Here is a 22079-nt window from a genome sequence, read left to right as displayed (position 1 = left end):
CCCTCCCGCCCCGCCCCCGGCGCCCCCTTCCGCGCGCTCGGCTCTTATTGGCCAAAGGCGAGGCTGAAGGCGGGACTGCCAGGAAGGCGCGGCTCCCTATTGGGCGGCGGCCCGGCGCTCGGCTCCGGGCTAGGCTGAGACGGGAGGGTCCTCGGCTAAAGCCCAAAGCAGATCAAAGTGGTGGGACTCGCGTCGCGGCCGCCGAGACGAGAAGGTGAGTGTCGGGGGCGGCGGGCGGCGGCGTGCCCCGGCCACGCGGGGGCCCAGGGCCGGGCGGGGGCGCAGCCTTCGGGTCGGCGGGCCGTCGACGCCGCCGCCTCGGGGACGGCTCCGGGCTCGGGCTCCGGGCGGGAAGGTGCGGGGCCCACGGCCGCTTCCATCTTGGGCCGGCCGGGCGGGGGTGGCGGCCGCGGCTCGCTCGGGGCCCGCGCTCCGGCCTCCGCGCCTCCCGCGCGGCCTCGGCGTGCCCGGCGGGGCGGGATGGCGGGGGCGAGGGAAATTCAAGCGGGCCGCGCGTGCGGGGAGACAAAGCGGGCGGCGGGCCGCCGCGTCCGACGCGCTCCCCTCCCTCCTTTTTGTCCTCGCCGGCGCCGCCCCGCCCCGCCAGCTCCCGAGGAGGAGGACTCCCGCTCCGGGTCGGCGCTCGCCCTCGCTCGCCTCGCCCTCGGCCCCGGCCCCGGCCCCCCGCGCCATGGAGAAGACCGAGCTGATCCAGAAGGCCAAGCTGGCCGAGCAGGCCGAGCGCTACGACGACATGGCCACCTGCATGAAGGCCGTGACCGAGCAGGGCGCCGAGCTGTCCAACGAGGAGCGCAACCTGCTCTCGGTGGCCTACAAGAACGTGGTCGGGGGCCGCAGGTCCGCCTGGAGGGTCATCTCGAGCATCGAGCAGAAGACCGACACCTCCGACAAGAAGTTGCAGCTGATTAAGGACTATCGGGAGAAAGTGGAGTCGGAGCTGAGGTCCATCTGCACCACGGTCCTGGTGAGTCCGCGCGGTCCCCGGCGGGGCGGCGGGAACGCACGGAGATTTTGTGCGATGCCCTCGGTTGCGGGTTTCCTGGGCACGGGCTTTCCTGAAGTCTGCCAGGGTGGAGGGTCTGCGAAGGTGATCCCTGGCCGCTCGTTAGGTTATTTCAGGGATTGAGACCAGGAGGCAGCTTTTCCCAGGGTGAGTAAATCTTCTGCCGGATGTTGGGTTGCTGAAACTTTGAAAAGACACCCGAGCAGCTTGGCACAGCGCTGAAAAGCATGTGTAACGTCTTGCTCGTGAGATCTGCGAATGATCCTTGAAATGTGATCAGTCAAGTTTACAGGCTTCAGGCAGCCCAACTAAGGCACCGGGGGTCTTTTGGACAAAGACTCTGGTAGGTTTTCATCCCAAAACTAGTGATGGAATATCCAAAGGGACAGTTCATTTTCAAGTAAGGGTGTCTGCCGAGCTTTTCCTTGTTAAGAACCGGGCAGGGGAGGAGTTGGTAAATGCGAAAAGGGCGCTGTCAGTTCTAAAGAACAAAGTGTTCTGGTTAATATCAGTATCTATTGACATTTCCTCGATATTGCACAGCTGCACTTAAACCCTAAAGTGTTGACAGGGATTCGATTCTCCTGTGCAGTAGGCAAGAGATCTTACCAGGTTTTGAACTGGCCAGTCCTAGGAAGAGTGCCTGTTGGGTGGGGTGGGTGGCTGCTGTGAATCACCCTTATTACAACGTTTTTTAGCTATGTCATTGCACAGATCTTTTGATCAGTGAGATAAGTTTTTAAAATTGAAAAGCCAGCATTCCATCCTAGAGTTTGTTAAATGTTCTTATCTTTAGAGCTTTGTCTTTGCGAATAGAATGTGGAATGCCCGCCATGGTTTGCCTTTCTTAAAGCCACCGGACCAGAGACCTACTGGCTGTTTACTTGATCGTTCCACCTTGTACTTGAGGTGGGCTTTGAAGGTAGCATGCAGATCGGTGGTTTTCTAAGGAAGTAGAGAAGGGGAACTCCTCTTTTCTTCCCACCCTCCTCTCCTTTGTCATACCAGACTGGTGGAGCAGGGACTAGTTTTCATTCTCCTGTAAAAAGCTTCTTTAACCTATCAGCTTTTCCTTTGTGTGTGTGGTACTGGGGATTGAACACAGGGGCATTCTACCTCTGAGCTACACCACCAGCCCTATTTTATTTTGTTTTGAAACAGGGTCTGGCAAGGTTGATGAGAGGCTCACTGCTGAGGCAGTCCTTGAACCTGTCATCTTCCTGGCGCAGCCTCCCAAGTACTGGGATTACAGACATGCATTGCCACGCCCGGCAAACCTACCTGGTTTTCTGATAAAAATACGGGTGATGTGAAACTTTATGGAGATTATTTGCTGTATGCACATTGCAAGAATTGTTCTTTTTCATCTGTGTATTCTTAGCTTCCAGTACCTTCTTGGCATAAAGGGGCACTTTTGTGTGTGTGTGTGTGTGTATGTAGTACTAGGGTGCTAGGGATTGAATCCAGGGGCCCTCTACCACACCAAGTTACAGCACCAGTTTTTTTTTTTAAGAGTCTCTGACAGGTTTCTGAAGCTGGCCTCAGATGTGCAATTCTCCTGTTCTGTTACAAGGTCTTAGATCTGAATTGCTTGAATTCAAGAAATTTGCTACCTTGAAAACGATGGTAGACTTTAGTAGCATATAGTAATGGTTATTGACAGCATTGTCTATTGTTAAGGGAAGACTCGTGAGAATTGTACATGCTAAGAAGGTTACGTGTATGTGATATGACACACACACACACACACACACACACGCACACACTTGCCAGGGCACTCATAGTGTATTTCATTTGCTTTTCTGTACAGTTACTGCTTTTCAGTCTGTTAGTCACCCTGTACAATTAGAATTACAATTTTCTGTTTTCTAGCAAGTTAAGTGATCCAAAGGAATGTCCATTTTGTTTTGTGGCTCCCATAAATTTTTGACTTTATGACGGCCTAAATGGTGGAGGGTTCCGATTCGATACTGTGTCTTTGGAGAGTGGCCTTTCATACAGGTCATTTTGATGAGAGAGCCTCTGGGATTAGGACAGGTTTGTTTTTTTTAATGAAGAGAAAATAGACACGGTTTGCCTGATTAATTTAAGGTACAAGTGCATACATTAAATATTGAATTAGTAAAATGGCTTAAGAGACTGATTTGGGCTTGATGGCCAACCTACAAAATGTCCTGGGAAAGCACATCTTCAGGTTTGTGATTGTATTTGAGAGCTTGCTGTGTGAAGGTCTTTAGCTAAGCATTGTAGGGAAGAGTAAAGCTGAGAACCATAGATTTTTGTCCTCTAATATAGAGTGCATGTGAGAAATTCATAAACTAACTATACAAGATAGCTCCCATAAAATGGTTATGAACAAGATGCTGTGTGGTTTGAAGGAAACGGAAACCTCAGAAAAGGCTTCAGAAAGTAGGTGGCTTCGGGGGTGTTGTGCACTGAAGGAGGAGGATTGGTAAAGGTCTGTCAGTGCTCTAGAGGGAAGGAACATACAGGAAATTGCTTGTTGGAGGGATGGCTTTCAGCAGGACTGAGGATAGTCTGAGGCATGGCAGGAGGAAAGCCTGGTAGGCATGAACCGTAGTTTAGAAGTGGTCAGAGTGAGGAGCTGGCCTCATTTGGCCAGCAGCAGATACATGTGTGTAGCAGCATCTAGAATTCAAGCTTGAGTGGTAACTAACTGGCCTGTAGCCTGAACTCAGAGACAAGAAAATGATAAGACTATGGAGTGTGAGAGTCTGATGATTGGCAGATTACTTATTTGGAAACAGGGTCTCACTAAATTGCTGAGAGCCTCACTATGTAGCTGGGGCTGGCTTCAAACCTGTGCAGTCCTCCTGTCTCAGCCTCCCAAGTGTGGGAATTACAGGCATGCGCCACCACGCCCAGTCAAGTCCACGGTTTTGTAATGCTAGGCAAGTGCTCTACCGCTGACCCTAAATCCCCCCCCCTTTTTTTTTTAACAGATTATTAATTTAGTAAGGAGTCTATAGATATAAGAAAGGAGTGAAACCTAAAGTTTCGGAACATACATGCTAAAATGGGATTTTCTTTTTCTGGGAATAGAAAGGAAATTTTGGTGTGGAGGAGAAGATAGGTAAGACTAGATTGGTTATAGAAGACTAGTTAAAGAGTAATGTGAAGGACTGCTTCATTTTTGATCCAGAAGAGCAGAGATTTGCAGCTTCTTTTCCTAGTCTTCATAGAGTAAGTTTGAGGGGGAATTATTGACCGTTTATTCAAAATGCACAAGACAACCCTTTGAGTAATCATTATATTGAGAAGGGTTACTGAACTGTGGAATCCGGGGGGAAAGTTAAAATCAAACGAGTACTGTGAAGAAGAGCAAAGGAATTGAGAAGGCCAAATGGCCAAAACCAAACTCATGGGAGACCTAAGAAGAGTTGGAGATTCCATCAGGACTCTCAGCTGTACAACCTGAAGGTTGGGGCTAAACTTTGCAGGTCTCTTCTAGTTGTTGTTGTGGTTTTTTTTTTTGAGGTATTAGGGATTTAACCTAGGGGCTTCTACCTCTCAACAACAGCCCCAGCCCTATTTTATTTTTATTTGGAAACAGGGTCTCATTAAGTTGATGAGAGGGTTGCACTGTTTACTGAGGCCTTCTTGAACCTGCGGTCCTCCTGTCTCAGCCTCCCGAGTACCGGATTACAAGCGTGCGCCACCATGCCCAGCTTACAATTGTTAATATTCGGAGACTATCTAAATAGGTTCTAACCAGCCGGGCGTGGTGGCTCACGCTTGTAATCCCAGCATTTGGGAGGCTGAGACTGGAGGATCGCAGTTCGCGGACAGCCTCAGCTACTTAGTGAGGCCCTCCGTAACTTAGTGAGACCCTGTTTCAAAATAAAGAATAAAGCCAGGTGTGGTGGTGCACGCTTGTAATCCCCGCACTTGGGAGGCTGGGAGGATCGCGCAGGTTCAAAGCCAGCCTTGGCTGGTTTAAGAGACCCTGTTTCCAAATAAAATATAAAATAGGTCTGAGAGTGTAGCCCGGAGGTAGAAAGCCCCTGGGTTCCATTCCCAGTACCACCAAAAACAAAAAATAAAGAATAAAAAAATAGGGCAGGGGGTGGTAGCTCGGAGGTCAAATGTCCCCGGGTTCCATCTCCAGACCGGCAAAACAATAAATAAATAAATAAATAAATAAATAAATAAATAGGCTCTGACCATTTAAATTCCAAGTTGAAGAACATGTCAGAGATAAATGAAATGTTGAGAAATACCTAGTGACGCCAGGCGTGGTGGGCATGCTTGTAATCCCGTGCTTGGAAGGCAGAGACAGGAGGATCACATAGGTTCGAAGCCAGCTGCGCGGCTTAAGAGACTCTTGTTTCCAAATAAAAAAAGTATAAAAAAATAGGTCTGGGAGTGTTGTCTGGAGGTAGAAGGGTTTCCAGGAACCCCAGTACCATCAAAAAAAAAAAAAAAAAAAAGAAAAAAAAAGAAATACCTAGTGATGAGGTGGCTTCAGGAAGGCATGAAGCAGAAGTCATTAGTGGTCTTACTGAGTGTTGGGAAAAGCAAAACTTAAGTGAAAAACCAAGCGGTGGTTAAATAGCATGTGTAAAATGTTTGGGAGTTAAGAACTTGGATTTGAAGTAGGAGCAGATCAAAGAAATGAGAGCGTTCCATACAGTCCCCCTGAGACTTGGGGACTATCCTTTACAAAGTCAGTGACCTTAAAATAAGAACCAGATATTTAAAGTACTATCCTCTCCTGCAGACTAAGTAGTCTGCTTCAGTAAAATGTATAAACAGTTTTAAAAACTGAAGTCTGTACTATGATTTTTTAAAATTAGTCTCTTAATTAAAATGTGACTTCTATGCTGGTCTTTTTTTTTTTTTTAGTAAGTCCATTGTGCTATTCTTGATAGTTAATATATATATATATATATATATATATATTTTTTTTTTTTTTTTTTTTTTTTTTTTTTTTTTTTTGCGGTACTGGGGATGGAACCCCAGGGTCATTCTACCTCTGAGCTACACCCCAGCCCTATTTTTTATTCTTTATTTTGAAACAGGGTCTCACTGAGTTGCAAAGGGCCTCCTAAGTAGTAGCTGAGGCTGTCCTCGAACTGTGATCCTCATATCTCAGCTACCCAAGTGCTGGGATTACAAGCGTGCGCCACCACGCCCAGCTTGATAGTTAGTAAATCTTAATATGCTTTTATTGGCATAATGGGAAGAATGTGGGCTCTAGAGTCAGTTTTGGGGTCATTGCTCCGTCACTTTGTAGTTTGGTGAAAGCGGGCAAGTTTCTTCATCTGGAAGTCGACGGTGGTGATGCCTGTCTTTACAGGCTTGTAGTTAGAGTGAACAGCTGACATACGTTGGATACTTACTCTACACTGCAGCTATTTTAAGCACTTCACATACTCTGTTCCTAGGTTGAAGGAACTGAAGCATAAGGAACTTAATTTGGTCAGGATCTCAAAGCTAGTAAGTGGGTAGAGTAAGGATTTGAGTGTAAGCTTCATGACTCCAGAGGAAGTAAAATGAAACATGCAGTCCATAAATAAATGAAAGCTGGCTTAAGACCACTGTGTCTCTCTGGAGGGAATTTGTACATTTCAATAAATATGAGACATTAACATTTGTAACTTAGGGACGAAAGATAGATCTTTGCTGGACAAAACTTACAGTCTGTAATACTGAAGCTTTCTTGGTTATATTATAATAAATAGAAATAAATTGTAATAAAATGGGCTGAAGTGGTGGCGCAAACCTGTTATCCAAGCCACTCAGGAGGCTGAGGCAGGAGGATAGCAAGTTTGAGGCCTGTCTGGGCAGCTTAGTGAGACCCTGTCTCAAAATAAGAAATCCAAAGAGCTAGGGACACTGTTGCTCCATGACAGAGCACTTGCCTAGCACACCCAAGACCCTGGCTTGATCCCCAGCACCAAAACGAAAATGAAACAGTAAAATGCAATGGAATATTATGAGTAAGATTAACTCAGTATTTCTCAACCAGGGTATCTCTACTCAGGGATTTTTGGCAACATCTGAAGACTTTGTGTGTGTGTGTGTGTGTGTGTGTGTGTGTGTGTGTGTGTAGGTCTGGGGGTGAAACCCAGGGGCATTCGACCTCCAAGCTACACCCCCTGCTCTATTTTTATTCTTTATTTTGAAACAGAGTCTCACTAAATTGCAGAAGGCCTCACTAAGTAGCTGAGGCTATTGGCAAACCAGGATCCTCCAGTCTCAGCCTCCCTAATGCTGGGATTACAAGCGTGCGCCACCACGCCCGGCTTGAAGACATTTTTTGGTAGTCAAGACTTGGGAGTAGAAAGAATACTGGGAGTGTATGTGCATGTTGCCGCTCTAACATCTTGTGGTAGAGGCCTGAATGCTACTAAGCATCGTAAAATGTACAGGTCCACGGGCCTCCCTAAGAATTACCCAGTCCGAAATGCCCATAATGCCAAAATTGAACCAAAGTTAAGAAGCCTTGGGTTAAATGTTAAGTTGTACTGAATTGAAATGTATCATGCCTGTCTCTTGGGTTCTTACTAACATGTTGTCATCTTATTTAAGCCCCTTGTTTAGACTTGTCGCTTTTTCCTTTGTCACTATTGTGTGTTTCTATTGACTCTACAGCTCACCTCACTGAAATTCACTTAGTGTGTCCTTCATTTTTAAAGTTCCACTTCATGGTTACCTCTGAAACCCCAAGATTTGCTCTTTTAAAAACTTGACCCAGCCGGGCATGGTGGCCCACACTTGTAATTCCAGCATTTGGGAGGCTGAGGCCAGAGGATCATGGTTCACGGACAGCCTCAGCTACTAGTGAGGCTCTCCGCAACTCAGTAAGACCCTGTTTCAAAATAAAGAATAAAAAGTAGGGCAGGGAGTGTAGCTTGGTGGTCAAATGCCCCTGGGTTCCATTCCCAGACCTGCCCCCCCCCAAAAAAAAAATAATAAAAAGAAAACTTGACCCAGAGCCCAGTGTGGTGGCGCATGCTTGATTCCAGCACTTGGGAGGCTGAGACAGGAGAATCATGGTTCGCGGACAGCCTCAGCTTCTTAGTGAGGCCCTCTGCAACTCAGTGAGACCCTGTTTCAAAATAAAGAATAAAAAATAGGGCAGGGCAAGGTCTGAGCTACAAGCTCAGAGGTTGAATGCCCCTAGGTTCCATCCCCAGAACCGCAAAAAAAAAAAAAAAAAATTATGTAAAACCGAAATGGACAGATAATGATGAAGCAAGTATGGTAAAGGTTAATGGTGGAATCTCGGTGATTCCGCGGTGATATCTTTTGATAATTTGGGACTTGGTTGTGCAGTCCAGGTATCTGGTTCTTGGTCATGTAAAAAAACAGCAAGAATTTGGGGGTTGTGGGCATGGCCCAATGGTAAAACTGTTGCCTGGCATGCATAAGGCCTGGGTTGAGCTCCAGCACTTGAAAAAACAAAACCATAAAGAAGCCAGGTCTTGGCACATGCTGGTAATCTCAGCTACTCAACATGCTGAGGCAGGAGGTTTGAAAGTTTGGGCAACTTAGGGAGACCCTGTCTCAAAATTTAAAAAAAATATATGGGTTGGGATGTAGCTCAGAGGTAGTGCTCCTGGGTTTAATCCCAGTACCATAAAATAATACTATAATGATAGAGTCCTTAGAGTTTGGAAGAATTGAATATCTCAATTACATAGTTAATCTTTACATGTAACTTTTAATATATTTAAAAAAATTTAAACAGCATTCAACCTCCAAGGTCTGTCAATGAAAAGAGAAATGTTACATGAAGAAACTGTTCTTGAACAAATCCAAATGAGAATCTGTGTCAGAAACTCCAAGTAACCTGGTACAGTTTTAATGACTTGGCAGGTGGAAGTTAAAGCTGTACCATGATTAGTTGTGTATCTCTGAAGAAAGACATAGGTGAGGTGGGCGTAGCGGCACACATTTGTAATCCCAGTACTTGGAAAGCTGAGACAGGTGATTTATTTTTGCCCACGGCAGATTTCTGCTTTTAATCTAAATGGCCTATCAGATATATAAAGCTATATATTTCAACTATTGATAAACCACCTTCCTTTTAGTTTAATATCAGCATATCAAAGTAACATAACACAGCTGCCATATCTGTTGAGTCTCTGAAGAAACTTTTAAAACTGTTAGTATAGGTTTTCAAATATTTTTCAATAGGATATAGTATTCTCTTTTCTGTGGTAGTAGAATTTGATAAGGGTTTATGGAGAAAATAGGATTAAGGGCATAGCTGGGCGTGGTGGTGCACACTTGTAATCCCAGCACTTGGGAGGCTGAGACAGGAGGATCACACAGGTTTGGAGCCAGCCTCGGCTACTTAGTTAGGCCTTTGTCAACTTAGTGAGACCCTGTTTCCAAAAAGTGTAAAAAAAAAAATAGGTCTGGGAGTATAGCCAGGAGGTAGAAAAGCCCCTGGATTCCCCAGTACCACCAAAAACTATATATATATATATATATACATACATACACACACACACACACACACACACACACACACACACACACACACACGTATGATTAAGGGCATGAATGGAGGTCATAAATCTATTCATAAAAGACCTGAACTGTTTCATAAATACTCTTGGGTCATTTTGTCTTCTGTGCTTGTTTTTGTCTATTTTTCAGCATATCCAAAAATAAGACACGACGAGCCGGGCGTGGTGGCGCACGCTTGTAATCCCCGCACTTGGGAGGCTGAGACAGGAGGATCGCATGGGTTCGAAGCCAGCCTCAGCTACTTAGTGAGGCTCTCAGCAACTTAGTGAGACCCTGTTTCCAAATAAAATATTAAAAAAAAAAGGGGTCTGGGAGTATAGCCTGGAGGTAGAAAGCCTTTGGGTTCCACCCCCAGTACCACCAAAAATAAGACATGACAACATAAAAAAAATTATAGTGTCATTTTACATATATTTAAAAGTTATAATAATGGCTACTGTTGAAATAATCTGTCTTAAATTCATTCTTCTAAAGCACTTGATGATTTCCTTCCCCTAAAGTCTTTCTCTTTCTTTTTTCAGTACTAGGTTGAACCTACAGAGCTATATCCTAACCCTTTTTATTTTGAGACAGGGTCTTACCAAGTTACCCTGGGTTGGCCTCATGTGTGATACTCATCCTGCCTCTTTATTTATTTTTATTTTTTTGGCATGGGGATTGAATCCAGGGATTACAACCCCAACCCTTTTTTGTGTAAGTGTAGTATTGGGGATTAAACTCGGGGACATTCTACCTCTGAGCTACATTCTCAAACCTATTTTATTTTTTATTTTGAAACAGGGTCTCACTAAGTTGCAGAGAGCCTCATGAAGTTGCTGAGGCTGGCTTTGAACCTGTGATCCTCCTGTCTCAGCCTCCCAGGTACTGGGATTACAGGCATGCACCAACACATCTGGCTCCTGTTTTATTTTTTATTTTGAAGTAAAGTCTCACTAATTTACTGAGGACTTGCTAAATTGCTGAGGCTCTTCTCGAACTGGCGGTACTCCTGTCTCGGCCTCCCAAGTCCTGGGATTACGGGTGTGCACCACCACCCATGGGGCAGGGGGATTCCTGTGGATCCTGTTTTTCCCTTGTGCCCTGTAATGGAGCTGATAGACTATAGGCACTACGGGATTCTATATATATAGCTGCAGAGATAAATATATAACCATAAAAGGAAAAAACACCAGCAAGCAGATAAAAGTTGCAATGTAGTACAAATTGTACTGTACTAGTGGCTTCATTCAGTTTTTCGTGGACTTAAAAAAGACAAGTGCAAATTAGAGTGTATTGGTGTCTTGCTAGTATAAGCCATGATATAAGCCATTTGGGGCCTTCAGTATCTCTCTAGGCTGTAGATGCACTTGGCCCACATATAATAGTACCCCAGCAATTTTGACATTGCCACTGCAGCTCTTCCTCACACTTTTAAATTTTGAGACAATCTAATTTGCCCAGTCTGGCCTTAAATTTAGGATTCTTTTGCCTTATCCTCCTCAGTAGCTGGGATTACAGACATTTGCCAATTTTGTTTCTCTTCTTGGTCTTGGGGATTGGACCCAGAGGCGTTCTACCTCCTAGCCCAGTTTTATATCTTATTTGGAAACGGGCTCACTAGGTTGCTGAAAGCCTCTCTAAGTTACCAAGGCTGGCTTTGAAACTGCAATCCTCCTGTCTCAGCCTCCCAAGTTCTGTGATTACAAGCACGTCGCACCATGCCCAGCTCGACCTATTTTTAATTAATAGAGCATCCTTTCTATTAAGTATCGGGATGTCTAAGAGGATTACTTACGGTCATAGATTTGACTTCATGTTCCTTACCTCCTCTCTTTAAAGGAAAACTCTTATATGCTCACTGTCATATTTTCCTTTGAAAATCAGTGGCTAAAGTAGCCTCTGGCTACCAGTAAATTGAAAGTCCTCTAAGGTGAAGACAGTGTAGGCATTGGTATTTACACGGGTTCTTTAGGCAGTACTCATCTGGAAATGTTACGAGATGGTTGTATATGTGGTTTTGCTTTTTTTTTTTTTTTTTTGTGGGTCTGGGGATGGAACCCAGGGGCATTTGACCTCCAAGCTACACACCTGCCCTATTTGTGTTCTTTACTTTGAAACAGGATCTCACTAAGTAGCTGAGGCTGTCTGCGAACCACCATCCTCCGGTCTCAGCCTGTTTTCTAAACCTGCCTATTTTAGGATATTTGGGGGGAGGGGCATGTCTGGGGATGGAACCCAGAGGCATTTGACCTCTGAGCTATACCCTCTGCCCTTTTTTTTTTTTTTTTTTTAATTCTTTATTTTGAAACAGGGTCTCACTAAGTTGCTGAGGCTGGCCACAAACCTGAAATCCTATCTCAGCCTTCCAAGTACTAGGATTACAGGCATGTGCCACCACGCCTGGCTAGGTATAGTGTTTTATATTGCAGTTATGACCATTTGGTTTCCATTTGCATTTTTAAAATGTGGGGACATAGCAGACAGAGGTCAGAGACTAAACATTTATTTCTTAGAATATCTGGAATTGGTTCAGTTGCTTTGAAGCGAAGAGACAAGAATTGTGTGTTTTTTTTTTTTTAACTACTGGCATGTTGTAGTTTATGTCTCGATTTGTTGATTTGATTTGTCGGTGGCTACACTCTGTTAAATGTCTAGTACCTTTTCTGTTGTGTCTTTACCACTGTAGTCATAACAGCCTGGTAGTTGAGTGGAAGACAGGATGGTGTGTGTGTGTGACTGGGATGGAATCTAGAGGTGTTCTACTTCTGACCTATACCCATAGCCCTGTTTTATTCTTGTATTTTGAGACAGGGTTTCCCTACATTGCAGATGGTCACAAACGTGTGGTCCTCCTGTCTCCGCCTCCCAGGTACTGGGTTTACAAGCATGTACCCCCACACCTGGCTCGGGATGAAGTTTTACTCTAGTGCCTCTTTCTTGTTTTTCTTCTTTCCTTTTAAAGTGGTCTGTTGTTTTGAGCTGATGGGGCCTTATGTTCATAAAAAAGAGTTGTCCCATCCCCTACAAGCCAGCACTGTGCTGGAGCAGATGTTAGTAACAGCACTAGTGTCAGTTTGGCCTGCGTCATGGGATCGTGATGGCTAGAGATCGTAAGGACCAGGAGAAACAACTTAGGGATTTTATTTTGGGCAGGAAAATAAAAGTGTTTTCTTCAGAAAATACGTTGCATTCTCATCTGCTTCCTCCTCTTCCCTCTGCCTATTTAACCTGTGGGTTTTAACTTATTTTCTTTTGCCCACAAAAATAACCACTTGCTTGCATAGACGGCTCTTTTGCTTATTTTACTTTGACTGTGTGTGGCATATAAGCCACTTGGGTCAGAGGAGTAGATTAATCCTTTGACACTGGGAATTGAGTCCAGAGGCAGTCCACACAGAGCTCCATCCCCAGCCTTTTTGACTTTTAGAGGAAGGGTCTTGCTAAGCTGGTAAGCCACCATACCTGGCTTGTTATGTTATTCGTGACATTAATAAGTATTCTAGCTAGTTGGTTTTAGATCTCTTGTTACTGTTAGCATCAAATCCTAGCGCACGCTTGTCACCCCAGCATTTGGGAGGCTGAGACGGGAGGACCCTGTTTCAGAAATAAAGAATAGCCAGGCATGGTGGCACACGCTTGTAATCCCAACATTTGGGAGGCTCACAGGAGGATCGTTCATGGACAGCCTCAGCTACTTAGTGAGGCCCTTTGCAACTCTCTGAGACCCTGTTTCAAAATAAAGAATAAAAACTAGGGCTGGGGGTATAGCTCAGAGGTAGGATGCCCCTGGGTTCCATCCTTAGTACCACACAAAGAAAATAAGTAAATAAATAAAAATAAAGAATAAAAAATAGGGCTGGGGCCAGGTGTGGTAGCACTCGCTTGTAATCCCAGTATTTGAGAGGCTGAGACGGGAGGATTGTGATTTGCCGACAGCCTCAGCTACTTAAGTGGTGAGGCCCTTTACAACTCAGTGAGACCCTGCTTCAAAATAAAGCCGGGCGTAGTGGCTCACGCTTGTAATCCCCCCGCTTGGGAGGCAGAGACAGGAGGATTGTATAGGTTCGAAGCCAGCTGCGGACGCTGGCTTAGGAAACCCTGTTTCCAAATAAAAATGTAAAAATAGGTCTGGGAGTGTAGCCCGGAGGTAGAAGGGCTTCCAGGAACCCCAGTACCACCAAAATAAATAAATAAATAAATATTTAAAAAAATAGGGCTGGAGGTATCGCTCGGCTAGGGGTGTGGCTTGGAGTTGGAATGCCCCTGGGTTCCATCTCTAGTACTAGGGGGGAAAAATCAAATTTCAGGCCAGATGCAGTGGCACACAACTGTAATCCCAACTACCCAGGAGGCTAGGATTGGAGGATCAAAAGTTAGAGTCCAGCCCAGGCTACTTAGTCCAGCCATGTCTCAAAATGAAAAGAATTGGGGGTGTAGCTCACTGGTACAATACCTGCTTAGCATGTGCAAAGCCTTGCATTCCGTCCCCAGTGAGAGAATAGGAGGGAGACAAGAAACCCTCAAAGTTTGAACTGCAATGTTTAGTCTACACATGTGCATGTCGTCTACGTGAACACTGATGTTAATCCCCTTTCTCTAGGAGAGGCCTATTCACATTAATAAGTGCTTTGGTGTTGTGTGGATTGTAATAACGATTGGAAGGGGCCAGTAACACCTTTTCAGAGCCTTGACACTTTCAAATAGGATAAGGAAGAGCTATTTGTCTTTGGTAGAGTGCTAGCTGGTTCTTAGGGTAATGTGTCTGTGTGGCCCAGGGGCTCTTTAGCCTGGCACGCTTCAAATCTCCTTTGTCCCTGCATTGATGGGAGCTGTCATTATCTGACCATGTTTATTGCGTGTAGGGAACTGACAGGAAGACCTACATTAGCATTAGAAGATTGCCTGGTGACACAAGAGGCTGTGGCTGGGTACTCTAAGGTACCTCAGCAGCGCTGCATCCAGCTCAGCACAGCGCTTTCTTTGGCAGACACTGGTCATTTACCCACGGACCTTGGGACCTTTGGGTAGCGCTGGAGGGAATGCCAGTGTTTGCTTTTTACACTTTCACCCAGTGCTTCTGTATCCTGGCATCCTGCATGAAGATTGCTCATGTGTTGGCTTCTTAGAAAGCCAGTTCAGTCCCAAATAGAAGTGACCTATGCCCCTCCTACTAGTGGGGTAATGGAAATAATAGAAATAAGATTCATGTTTCCCAACTCCTTGTAACCCCATTTTTAAAACTAGGAGAATACTTATATAGCACATTAGTGAAAATGTATTTCTTACCCTGCTGCTGTGATGACTGAGGGGATGAATATCTTCTTTACTTTTGAGGGAAGTCCTTGGGAATTGAACCCAGGGGCATTATACTTCCAAGCTACGTCCCCAGCCCTTCTTATTTTATTTTATTTATTTATTTTTGAAACAGTCTAGCTAACTTGCTGAGACTCATCTCCAACCTATAATTCTCCTGTCTCAGCTTTTCCCAAGTATTAGGATTGCATGTGTGTGCCACTATGCCTGGCTCTCCTTAGCATTTAAATTACTTGGAAGCTCTTAGTTAGTGTCTGAGTTCGTAGAACTTGAGTGCTAAGTTTATTCTTTAACAGGCCATTGGGGTTTTGAGCAGGGACTTAGCATGCCTGGAATGGAATTTAAGGTTAATCTAGCAGCAGGGCACAAAATGGATTAGGGAAAGGAGAACCCTAAAACCTAGGTCACTTAGGTTATTGGATTAGTTGAGATGAAACGATACAGTTAACGTGGGTAATAAAAGAAGTGTTGGTATGGCTCAATGGTAGAGTGCTTATTTTACATACACAAGGCCCTGGATTTAGTTCCCAGCACCAGGAGAGAAAAAAAAGGAATGAAGCTGAAAAGATACGGGGACACATCTGTTACAGAAACAGGATCCTAGGACCTCACAGCTAGTGGTGGGTGGGAAACGCAGAATGAAAATCAAAGGCAGTGCTGGTGATCTGGGTACTAGAAGGTAGAAGAGTGGTAGAATAATAGTAAAATAAGTAACGCAAGTATAGAAATATGTTGCGAAGTGTATTTCTATTTCTGTGTGTGTATGTGTGTAGGGGGAGTACTAGGGATTAAACCCAGAGGCATTTTACCTCTGAACTACATCCTCAGACTTTTTATTTTTTATTTATGTAATTATTTTTTGGGGGGGTGGGGTACTGGGGATGGGATCAAGGGGCCTTCTACTCTGAGCTACACTCCCAGACCTATTTTATATTTTATTTGGAAGCAGGGTCTCACTAAATTACTGAGAGCCTCACTAAACTGAGGCTGGCTTCTAACCTGCACTATCCTCCTGTCTAAGCCTCCCAAGTGCTGGGTTTACAAGCGTGAGCCACCACACCTGGCTTTTATTATATTTTATTTATTTTTGCGGGTCTGGTGATGGAACCCAGGGGCATTCGACCGCCAAGCTACACCCCTGCCCTATTTTTTTAATCTTTATTTTGAAACAGGGTCTCACTAAGTTGCGGAGGGCCTTACTAAGTAGCTGGGGCTGTCCGGGAACCATGATCCTCCGGTCTCGGCCTCCAGAATGCTGGGATTACAAGCCTGCGCCACCACACCTGGCTCCAGCTTTTATTTATTTATTTATTTATTTATTTATTTATTTATTTATTTATTTATTTTGGTGGTACTGGGGTTCCTGGAAGCCCATCTACCTCTGGGCTACACTCCCAGACCTTTTTTTTTTTTTTTTTTTTTTTTTGTGGGTCTGGGGATGGAACCCAGGGGCTTTTGACCTCTGAGCTACACCCCCTGCCCTATTTTTTATTCTTTATTTTGAAACCGGGTCTCACTGAGTTGCAGAGGGGCCTCACTAAGTAGCTGAGGCTGTCCGCGAACCGCGATCCTCCAGGTCTCAGCCTCCCGAATGCTGGGATTACAAGCGTGCGCCACCACGCCCGGCTCTATTTTTTTTATATTTTGAAACAGGGTCTCGTAAGCCAGCGCGGCTGGCTTCGAACTTGCTCCATCCTCCTGTCTCGGCCTCCCAAGCGCGGGGATTACAAGCGTGCGCCACCACGCCCGGCTTTATTTTTTATTTTGAAACAGGGTCTCACTAAGTTACAGAGGACCTCAGCTTAGATCCTTCTGACTCAGCCTCCCAAGTACTGGAATTACAGGTGTGCAGCACCACAACCCAGCTCTTATTTAAAAACACTAAGGAAGCTGGGCGTGGTAGCACATGGTTTGTAATCCCAGTACTTGGGAGGCTGAGACAGGAGGATCATTCATAGGTTCTTGGCCAGCCTCAGCAGCTTAGTGAAGACATCCTGCAACTTAGCCTTTATTTCAAACTAAAAGATAGGGCTTGGGGGCATAGCTTGAGGTAGAATGCTCCTGGGTTCAATCCAAGGAAGTCAGGGAAGGCAGCAGAAAATCTGGAAGTGTGGGCGAGTATTTTCCAAGAGAAGAGTGGGAGAGGGAGGATCACGTTATCTGTGTGAGTTTACTGCGGTTCATGGTACAGCTTTTACCCTTATAAACTCAACAACCAGGGTGGAGCCATCTTTCAAGGGTAGGTGTACAATAATCAAATTTATGTAACTGGTATATAAAACCAAGAAGTCTGTTTATTCATTTACAATGAAGAATAACCAGCACAAAGATTGAATTACTCCTGTTTGCATGACTAGTATGTTCTCTTACGGGAGGCAAATTCACTGGGAGGATTCAAGTCATCATCAGTTGCTTAGTAACCGTGACATGATAACAAGAGAGGAATTGGATAGCTGCGCAGATGTGTAATTGCTATCTTGAGAACTAAGAGCGATGATTTGTTGGTGCGTTGACCGTGAGTCAGACTCTCGGACTTACGCATCGGGTCTTTTCTTTCAGTGTTCGTCCTTTCTCCATTTCCATGGCTCTCACTGTTTTGACTCACACTCTATGCATATATAACATCTAGACAAGATTAAGACTTTTCCCTTGGCGGTTTATACGTGAGAGGGAAGATGTATGTTCCCATGTATACCATGATTCTTTGAGGTTTCTTTCCGTTTTTTTTTTTTTTTTTTTTTTTTTTTTTTTTTTTTTTTTTTTTTTTTTTTTGTGGTACCCAGGGGCATTCAACCTCTGAGCTACACCCCCAGCCCTGTTTTATTTTTATTTTGAAATAGGGTCTTGCTAGGTTGATGAGAGTCTCAACTATTGCTGAGGCTGCCCTCTAACCTGCCAGACTCCCAAGTACTGGAATCGCAGGCATGCCACCATGCCTGGCTCATTCTTTGAGGTTTCTGAGTGCAGTCTTGGCTTCCTGGGGGAATACCTCCTGATACTTGGGTGACTGTTTTACACATGGGAGGTTGGGGAGTGAGATAAAAGGAAGTAACAGGCCATCTCCTTGGTTTCTCAGCGGGTACCTCAGTGCTTTCCCAAGACAGAAAATTGAGTAGGGGAAGAGAATCAATGGCAGATTATGTCAGGAAGATGAATGCAATTTTTAATAAATGAGTGAAGTTTAAAGTTGCATTGATCTACCAGATGTCAGTAAATGTAGGAGGCATTCAGCCTAGTGTGTGAGAGAAAGCTGTGTCTTGCTGCGTGATGATTGAGAGTTATATTCCAAGTAATGTTTATATTAACTCATTTAATCTAATCACAGCAACCCTGCAAAGTGAGAACTTTTGGTAATTCTAAAGGATAGGTGAGGAAATTCTGTAGAGCTCTGAGAGTAAGTTGCCCAATTAGGTAAGGGACAGATTTTTAGTTACTAACAGGTGGACATTGGTTAAAAGTCATGTCTACGATTACTCAGAATGGATGCATATCCATTTTGGACACTTGGGCTGTTGAGATATTTGAGATCCTGTATTCCAATAAAATATTTCCTCCTGAGCAAATAATCATAATTCAGCCATCATATTTTAGAGAATGTAGTGTTAAGCCAAGCATGGTGGTACACCTTTATAATCCTAGTACTTGGTAAGCTGAGACATGAGGATTGCAGGTTCAAGGATAGCCTCAACAAATACACTCTCATTAACCTAGCGAGACCCTGTTTTAAAAATGAAAAGAAAACAAAGCTGGAAATGTAGGTTGGAGGTAAAATGCCCCTGGGTTCAATCCCCAGTGCCATAATTTTTTTTTTTTTTAATGTAGTCTTAAAGGCAGTTATCTGTTGGAAAAAACAGTCCTTACATGCTTGTAATCCCAGGACTCGGGAGGCTGAAATGGGAGGATCACAGGTTTGCAGCCAGCCTTAGCTACTTATGAGGTTCCCTTCACCCCTCAACCCCCACGCAACTTTTAGGCCCTGTTTCTTTTTTTTTTTCTTTTTTTTTTTTTTTTTTTTTTTTTTTGGTGGTACTGGGGTTCCTAGAAGCCCTTCTACCTCCGGGCTACACTCCCAGACCTATTTTATATTTTTGAAACAGGGTCTCTTAAACCAGTGTGGCTGGCTACGAACCTGCATGATCCTCCTGTCTCTGCCTCCCAAGCGTGGGGATTACAAGCGTGCGCCACCACACCCGGCAGGCCCTGTTTCAAAATAAAGAATAAAACAAGGCTGGGGGTATAGTTCAGAGGTAAAATGCCCCTGAGTTCAATCCCTAGTATGGGGATGGGGAGATTTAGTCCTCTAAAGGAAATTTGAGGTACACTTGTCCTCTTACTGCTCCTTTGATTTGTGTGTGTGTGTGTGTGTGTGTGTGTGTGTGTGTGTGTGTGAGCGCACATGTGCACTGGGGATTGGACTCGGCGTCACGCTACCTCCCAGCTATGCCTCAGCCCCTTTTTATTTTATTTTATTTTTCTGAAATAGTCTCGCAGTCGGGCGTGGTGGTGCACGCTTATAATCCCCGCGCTTGGGAGGCGGAGACAGGAGGATCACACAGGTTTGAAGCCAGCCTTGCTGGCTTAAGAGACCCTGTTCCAAATAAAAATATAAAATAGAGCTGGGCGTGGTGGCGCATGCTTGTAATCCCTGCACTTGGGAGGCTGAGACAGGAGGATCCCACAGGTTCTAAGCCAGCCTCAGCTACTTAGTGAGGCTCTCAGCAACTTAGTGAGACCCTGTTTCCAAATAAAATATAAAAATGGTCTGGAAGTATAGCCCAAAGGTAGAAAGCCTCTGGGTTCCACCCCCAGTATCACCAAAAACAAACAAACAAACAAACAAAAAATATATATATATATATCTGGGAGTATAGCCCAGAAGTAGAAGGGCTTCCAGGAACCCCAGTACCACCCCCTCCAAAAAAATGAAATAGTCTCGCTAAATTGCTAAGGCTGGTCTCCAAGCCATAATCCTTCTGCCTCATCCTCCCAAGTACTGGGATTACAGGCATATGCCGCCGCTCCTGGTGTTCTTTGATTTAATAGCTAATTCAGTCCTTTGCACATAGACAGTGTTTGTACACATGACACAATCACATTCAGCATCTTGTAATAGTTCTCTGTTTCCTTAGTTCTGAAAGAGTGGAAACTCCACAGGTGTGACTAGACAGTGCAGTTACCTGGTGTTTTAGGTACAGTAAGTGTTTCTCTTGGACCTTTTATTTAGTGAGTTCCTCCTTCCCACTCAAGGGTTTCTCATAATGATCTGGGAGGGAAGGAACTCCTGCCTTTGTCAGTTTGTTTTTATTTCTGGTGTGTGTGCGCGCACACGTGTGCATATCACAGGGTGCTAGGGATTGAACCCAAGGGCATTCCACTTCTGAATTACACACCCAACGCTATTTATTTATTATTTATTACGGGTCTGGGGATGGGACCCAGGGGGCATTCGACCTCTGAGCTACACCCCCTGCCCTATTTTTATTCTTTATTTTGAAACAGGGTATCATTAAGGAGTGCATCATTAAGTAGCTGAGGCTGTCCAAACTGTGATCCTCTGCTCTCAGCCTCCCAAATGCTGGGATTACAAGCGTGCGCCACCACGCCCGGCTCACTTTTTATTTTTTATTTTGAAACAGGGTCTTGCTTAGTTGCACAGGCTAGTCTCAAACCTGTGATCCTCCTGTCTCAGCCTCTAAGTACTGGGATTACAGGCAGGTGCCACCACGCCCAGCTCGTCTTTGCTTTCATGTGGCATTTTAGTTGGTTATAAAATTCTAGCTGGCAGTTTTCTCCGTGCTCTGAAGGGACTGGATTGTTTCTACTGGTAAGCCAGCTGTCAGTCAGGTTGCTGTTCCTTCCTTTATAGTAACCTCTCATTTCTCTGGTTGCATTTAAGAGTTTTCTTGTCTTTGGCATTCTGCGATTTTGCCATGCTGGTCTAGGTATGAATTTACTTACTTATTTTTATCTTGCTTGAGATTTTAGTGAGCCTTTCCACCCTGAAGTTGATTATACTATTACTGGAAAAGTCTCAGCCATTTCCTCTGAATAATGCTTCCTCCTCATTCCTTCTAGTCTCTTACTGAAATTCCTGTTAGATATCATCTTAGACCATCTCTGTATTTGCGTCCTGTGACTTCTCCCCCTTTTTTCATCTTGCTGGTTCTTTTGTGTTCTAAGTAGTTTCTTCAAATGTGCCTTTCATATTGCTAATTTTCTCTTCTTCCATCTCTTCTAAAGTTGTTTTTTGTTTTATTCTAAACACGCTTTTCCTTCCCTCCCTGCTGCCTTAGTTCATTGTATTCTGTTTTTTCTTCCTGGCTTCTGAAGTATCTTCTTTATTTTTTAAGTCTTTTAGGTTATTTTAATCAGGAGAAAAATTTTAAACTTACACAAAAATGAAGCAAGGAATTAGGAATTCTGTTTTATATTTAGGCCTCCCCAGTTATTTCAAAACAGGTCATCGGCATCATCTTTTTTTAATTAGAAGTAAAAGCCCTAAAGTATCATTACCAGAGTTGCTTTGATTATTTTGAGAGGTTGATGAAGTTAATATTTACAATTCAGATGATAAATAGAGGACTTGGTGTTTTAAAGTTTTACGAACAGCTGAGGTGTGGTGGTAATCCCAGCATTTGGGAGGCTGAGACAGGAGGATCACAGTTTGTGGCCAGCCTCAGCTACTTAGTGAGCCCCTTTGCAACTCAGTGAGACCCTGTTTTAAAATAAAGAATAAAAACTAGGGCTGGGGGTGCGTCTTGGAGGTAGATGTCCCTGGGTTCCATCCCCAGTAAAACACACACACACACACACACACACACACACACACACACACACAGTCTTAAGAACTACTTTTAGCTGGGCATGGTGGTGTATGCCTGTACTCCCAGTACTAGGGAGGCTGAGGCAGGAGAATCACAGATTTGAGGCTAGCCTCAGCAACCCAGTGGGATCTTGCTTCAGAACAAAAGGAGGGGGGATGGGTAGATGGGTGGGTTGCTGAGGGTGTAGCTCAGAGGTAGAATGCCCCCTGGGTTCAATTAAAAAAAAAAAAAAAAGGATGGACATGGTGGTACACACTTGTAATCTCAGTACTTGGGAGGCTGAGACAGAAGGGTTGCAGGTTCTTGGCCAGCCTTAGCTACTTAGTGAGGTCCTTTGTAAGTCAGTGGGACCCTGTTTCAAAATAAAGAAAAAATAGAGCTGGGGTTCTAGCTCAGAGGTAGAATGCCCCTGGTTTCCATGCCCAGAACCCCCC

General features: G+C 44.6%; 1 protein-coding gene across 1 annotated transcript in view; it reads left to right on the top strand.

The window, feature by feature from the left end:
* The first annotated feature begins 209 nt into the window (after positions 1-209).
* YWHAQ (tyrosine 3-monooxygenase/tryptophan 5-monooxygenase activation protein theta) overlaps positions 210-22079 on the top strand; it is a 37339-nt gene continuing 15469 nt past the window's right edge. Inside the window, exons 1-2 of the mRNA XM_080711578.1 lie at positions 210-214; positions 608-985. Of these exons, the coding sequence (XP_080567704.1) occupies positions 692-985 (294 nt within the window). The 5' untranslated portion in view covers positions 210-214; positions 608-691. The remainder of the gene's footprint in view (positions 215-607; positions 986-22079) is intronic.

Source organism: Muscardinus avellanarius, assembly GCF_963383645.1.
Source record: "Muscardinus avellanarius genome assembly, chromosome: 15".
Taxonomy (NCBI): domain Eukaryota; kingdom Metazoa; phylum Chordata; class Mammalia; order Rodentia; family Gliridae; genus Muscardinus; species Muscardinus avellanarius.
The sequence above is the reverse complement of the archived record's forward strand: the minus strand, read 5'-3'. Positions and strand labels throughout refer to the sequence as shown.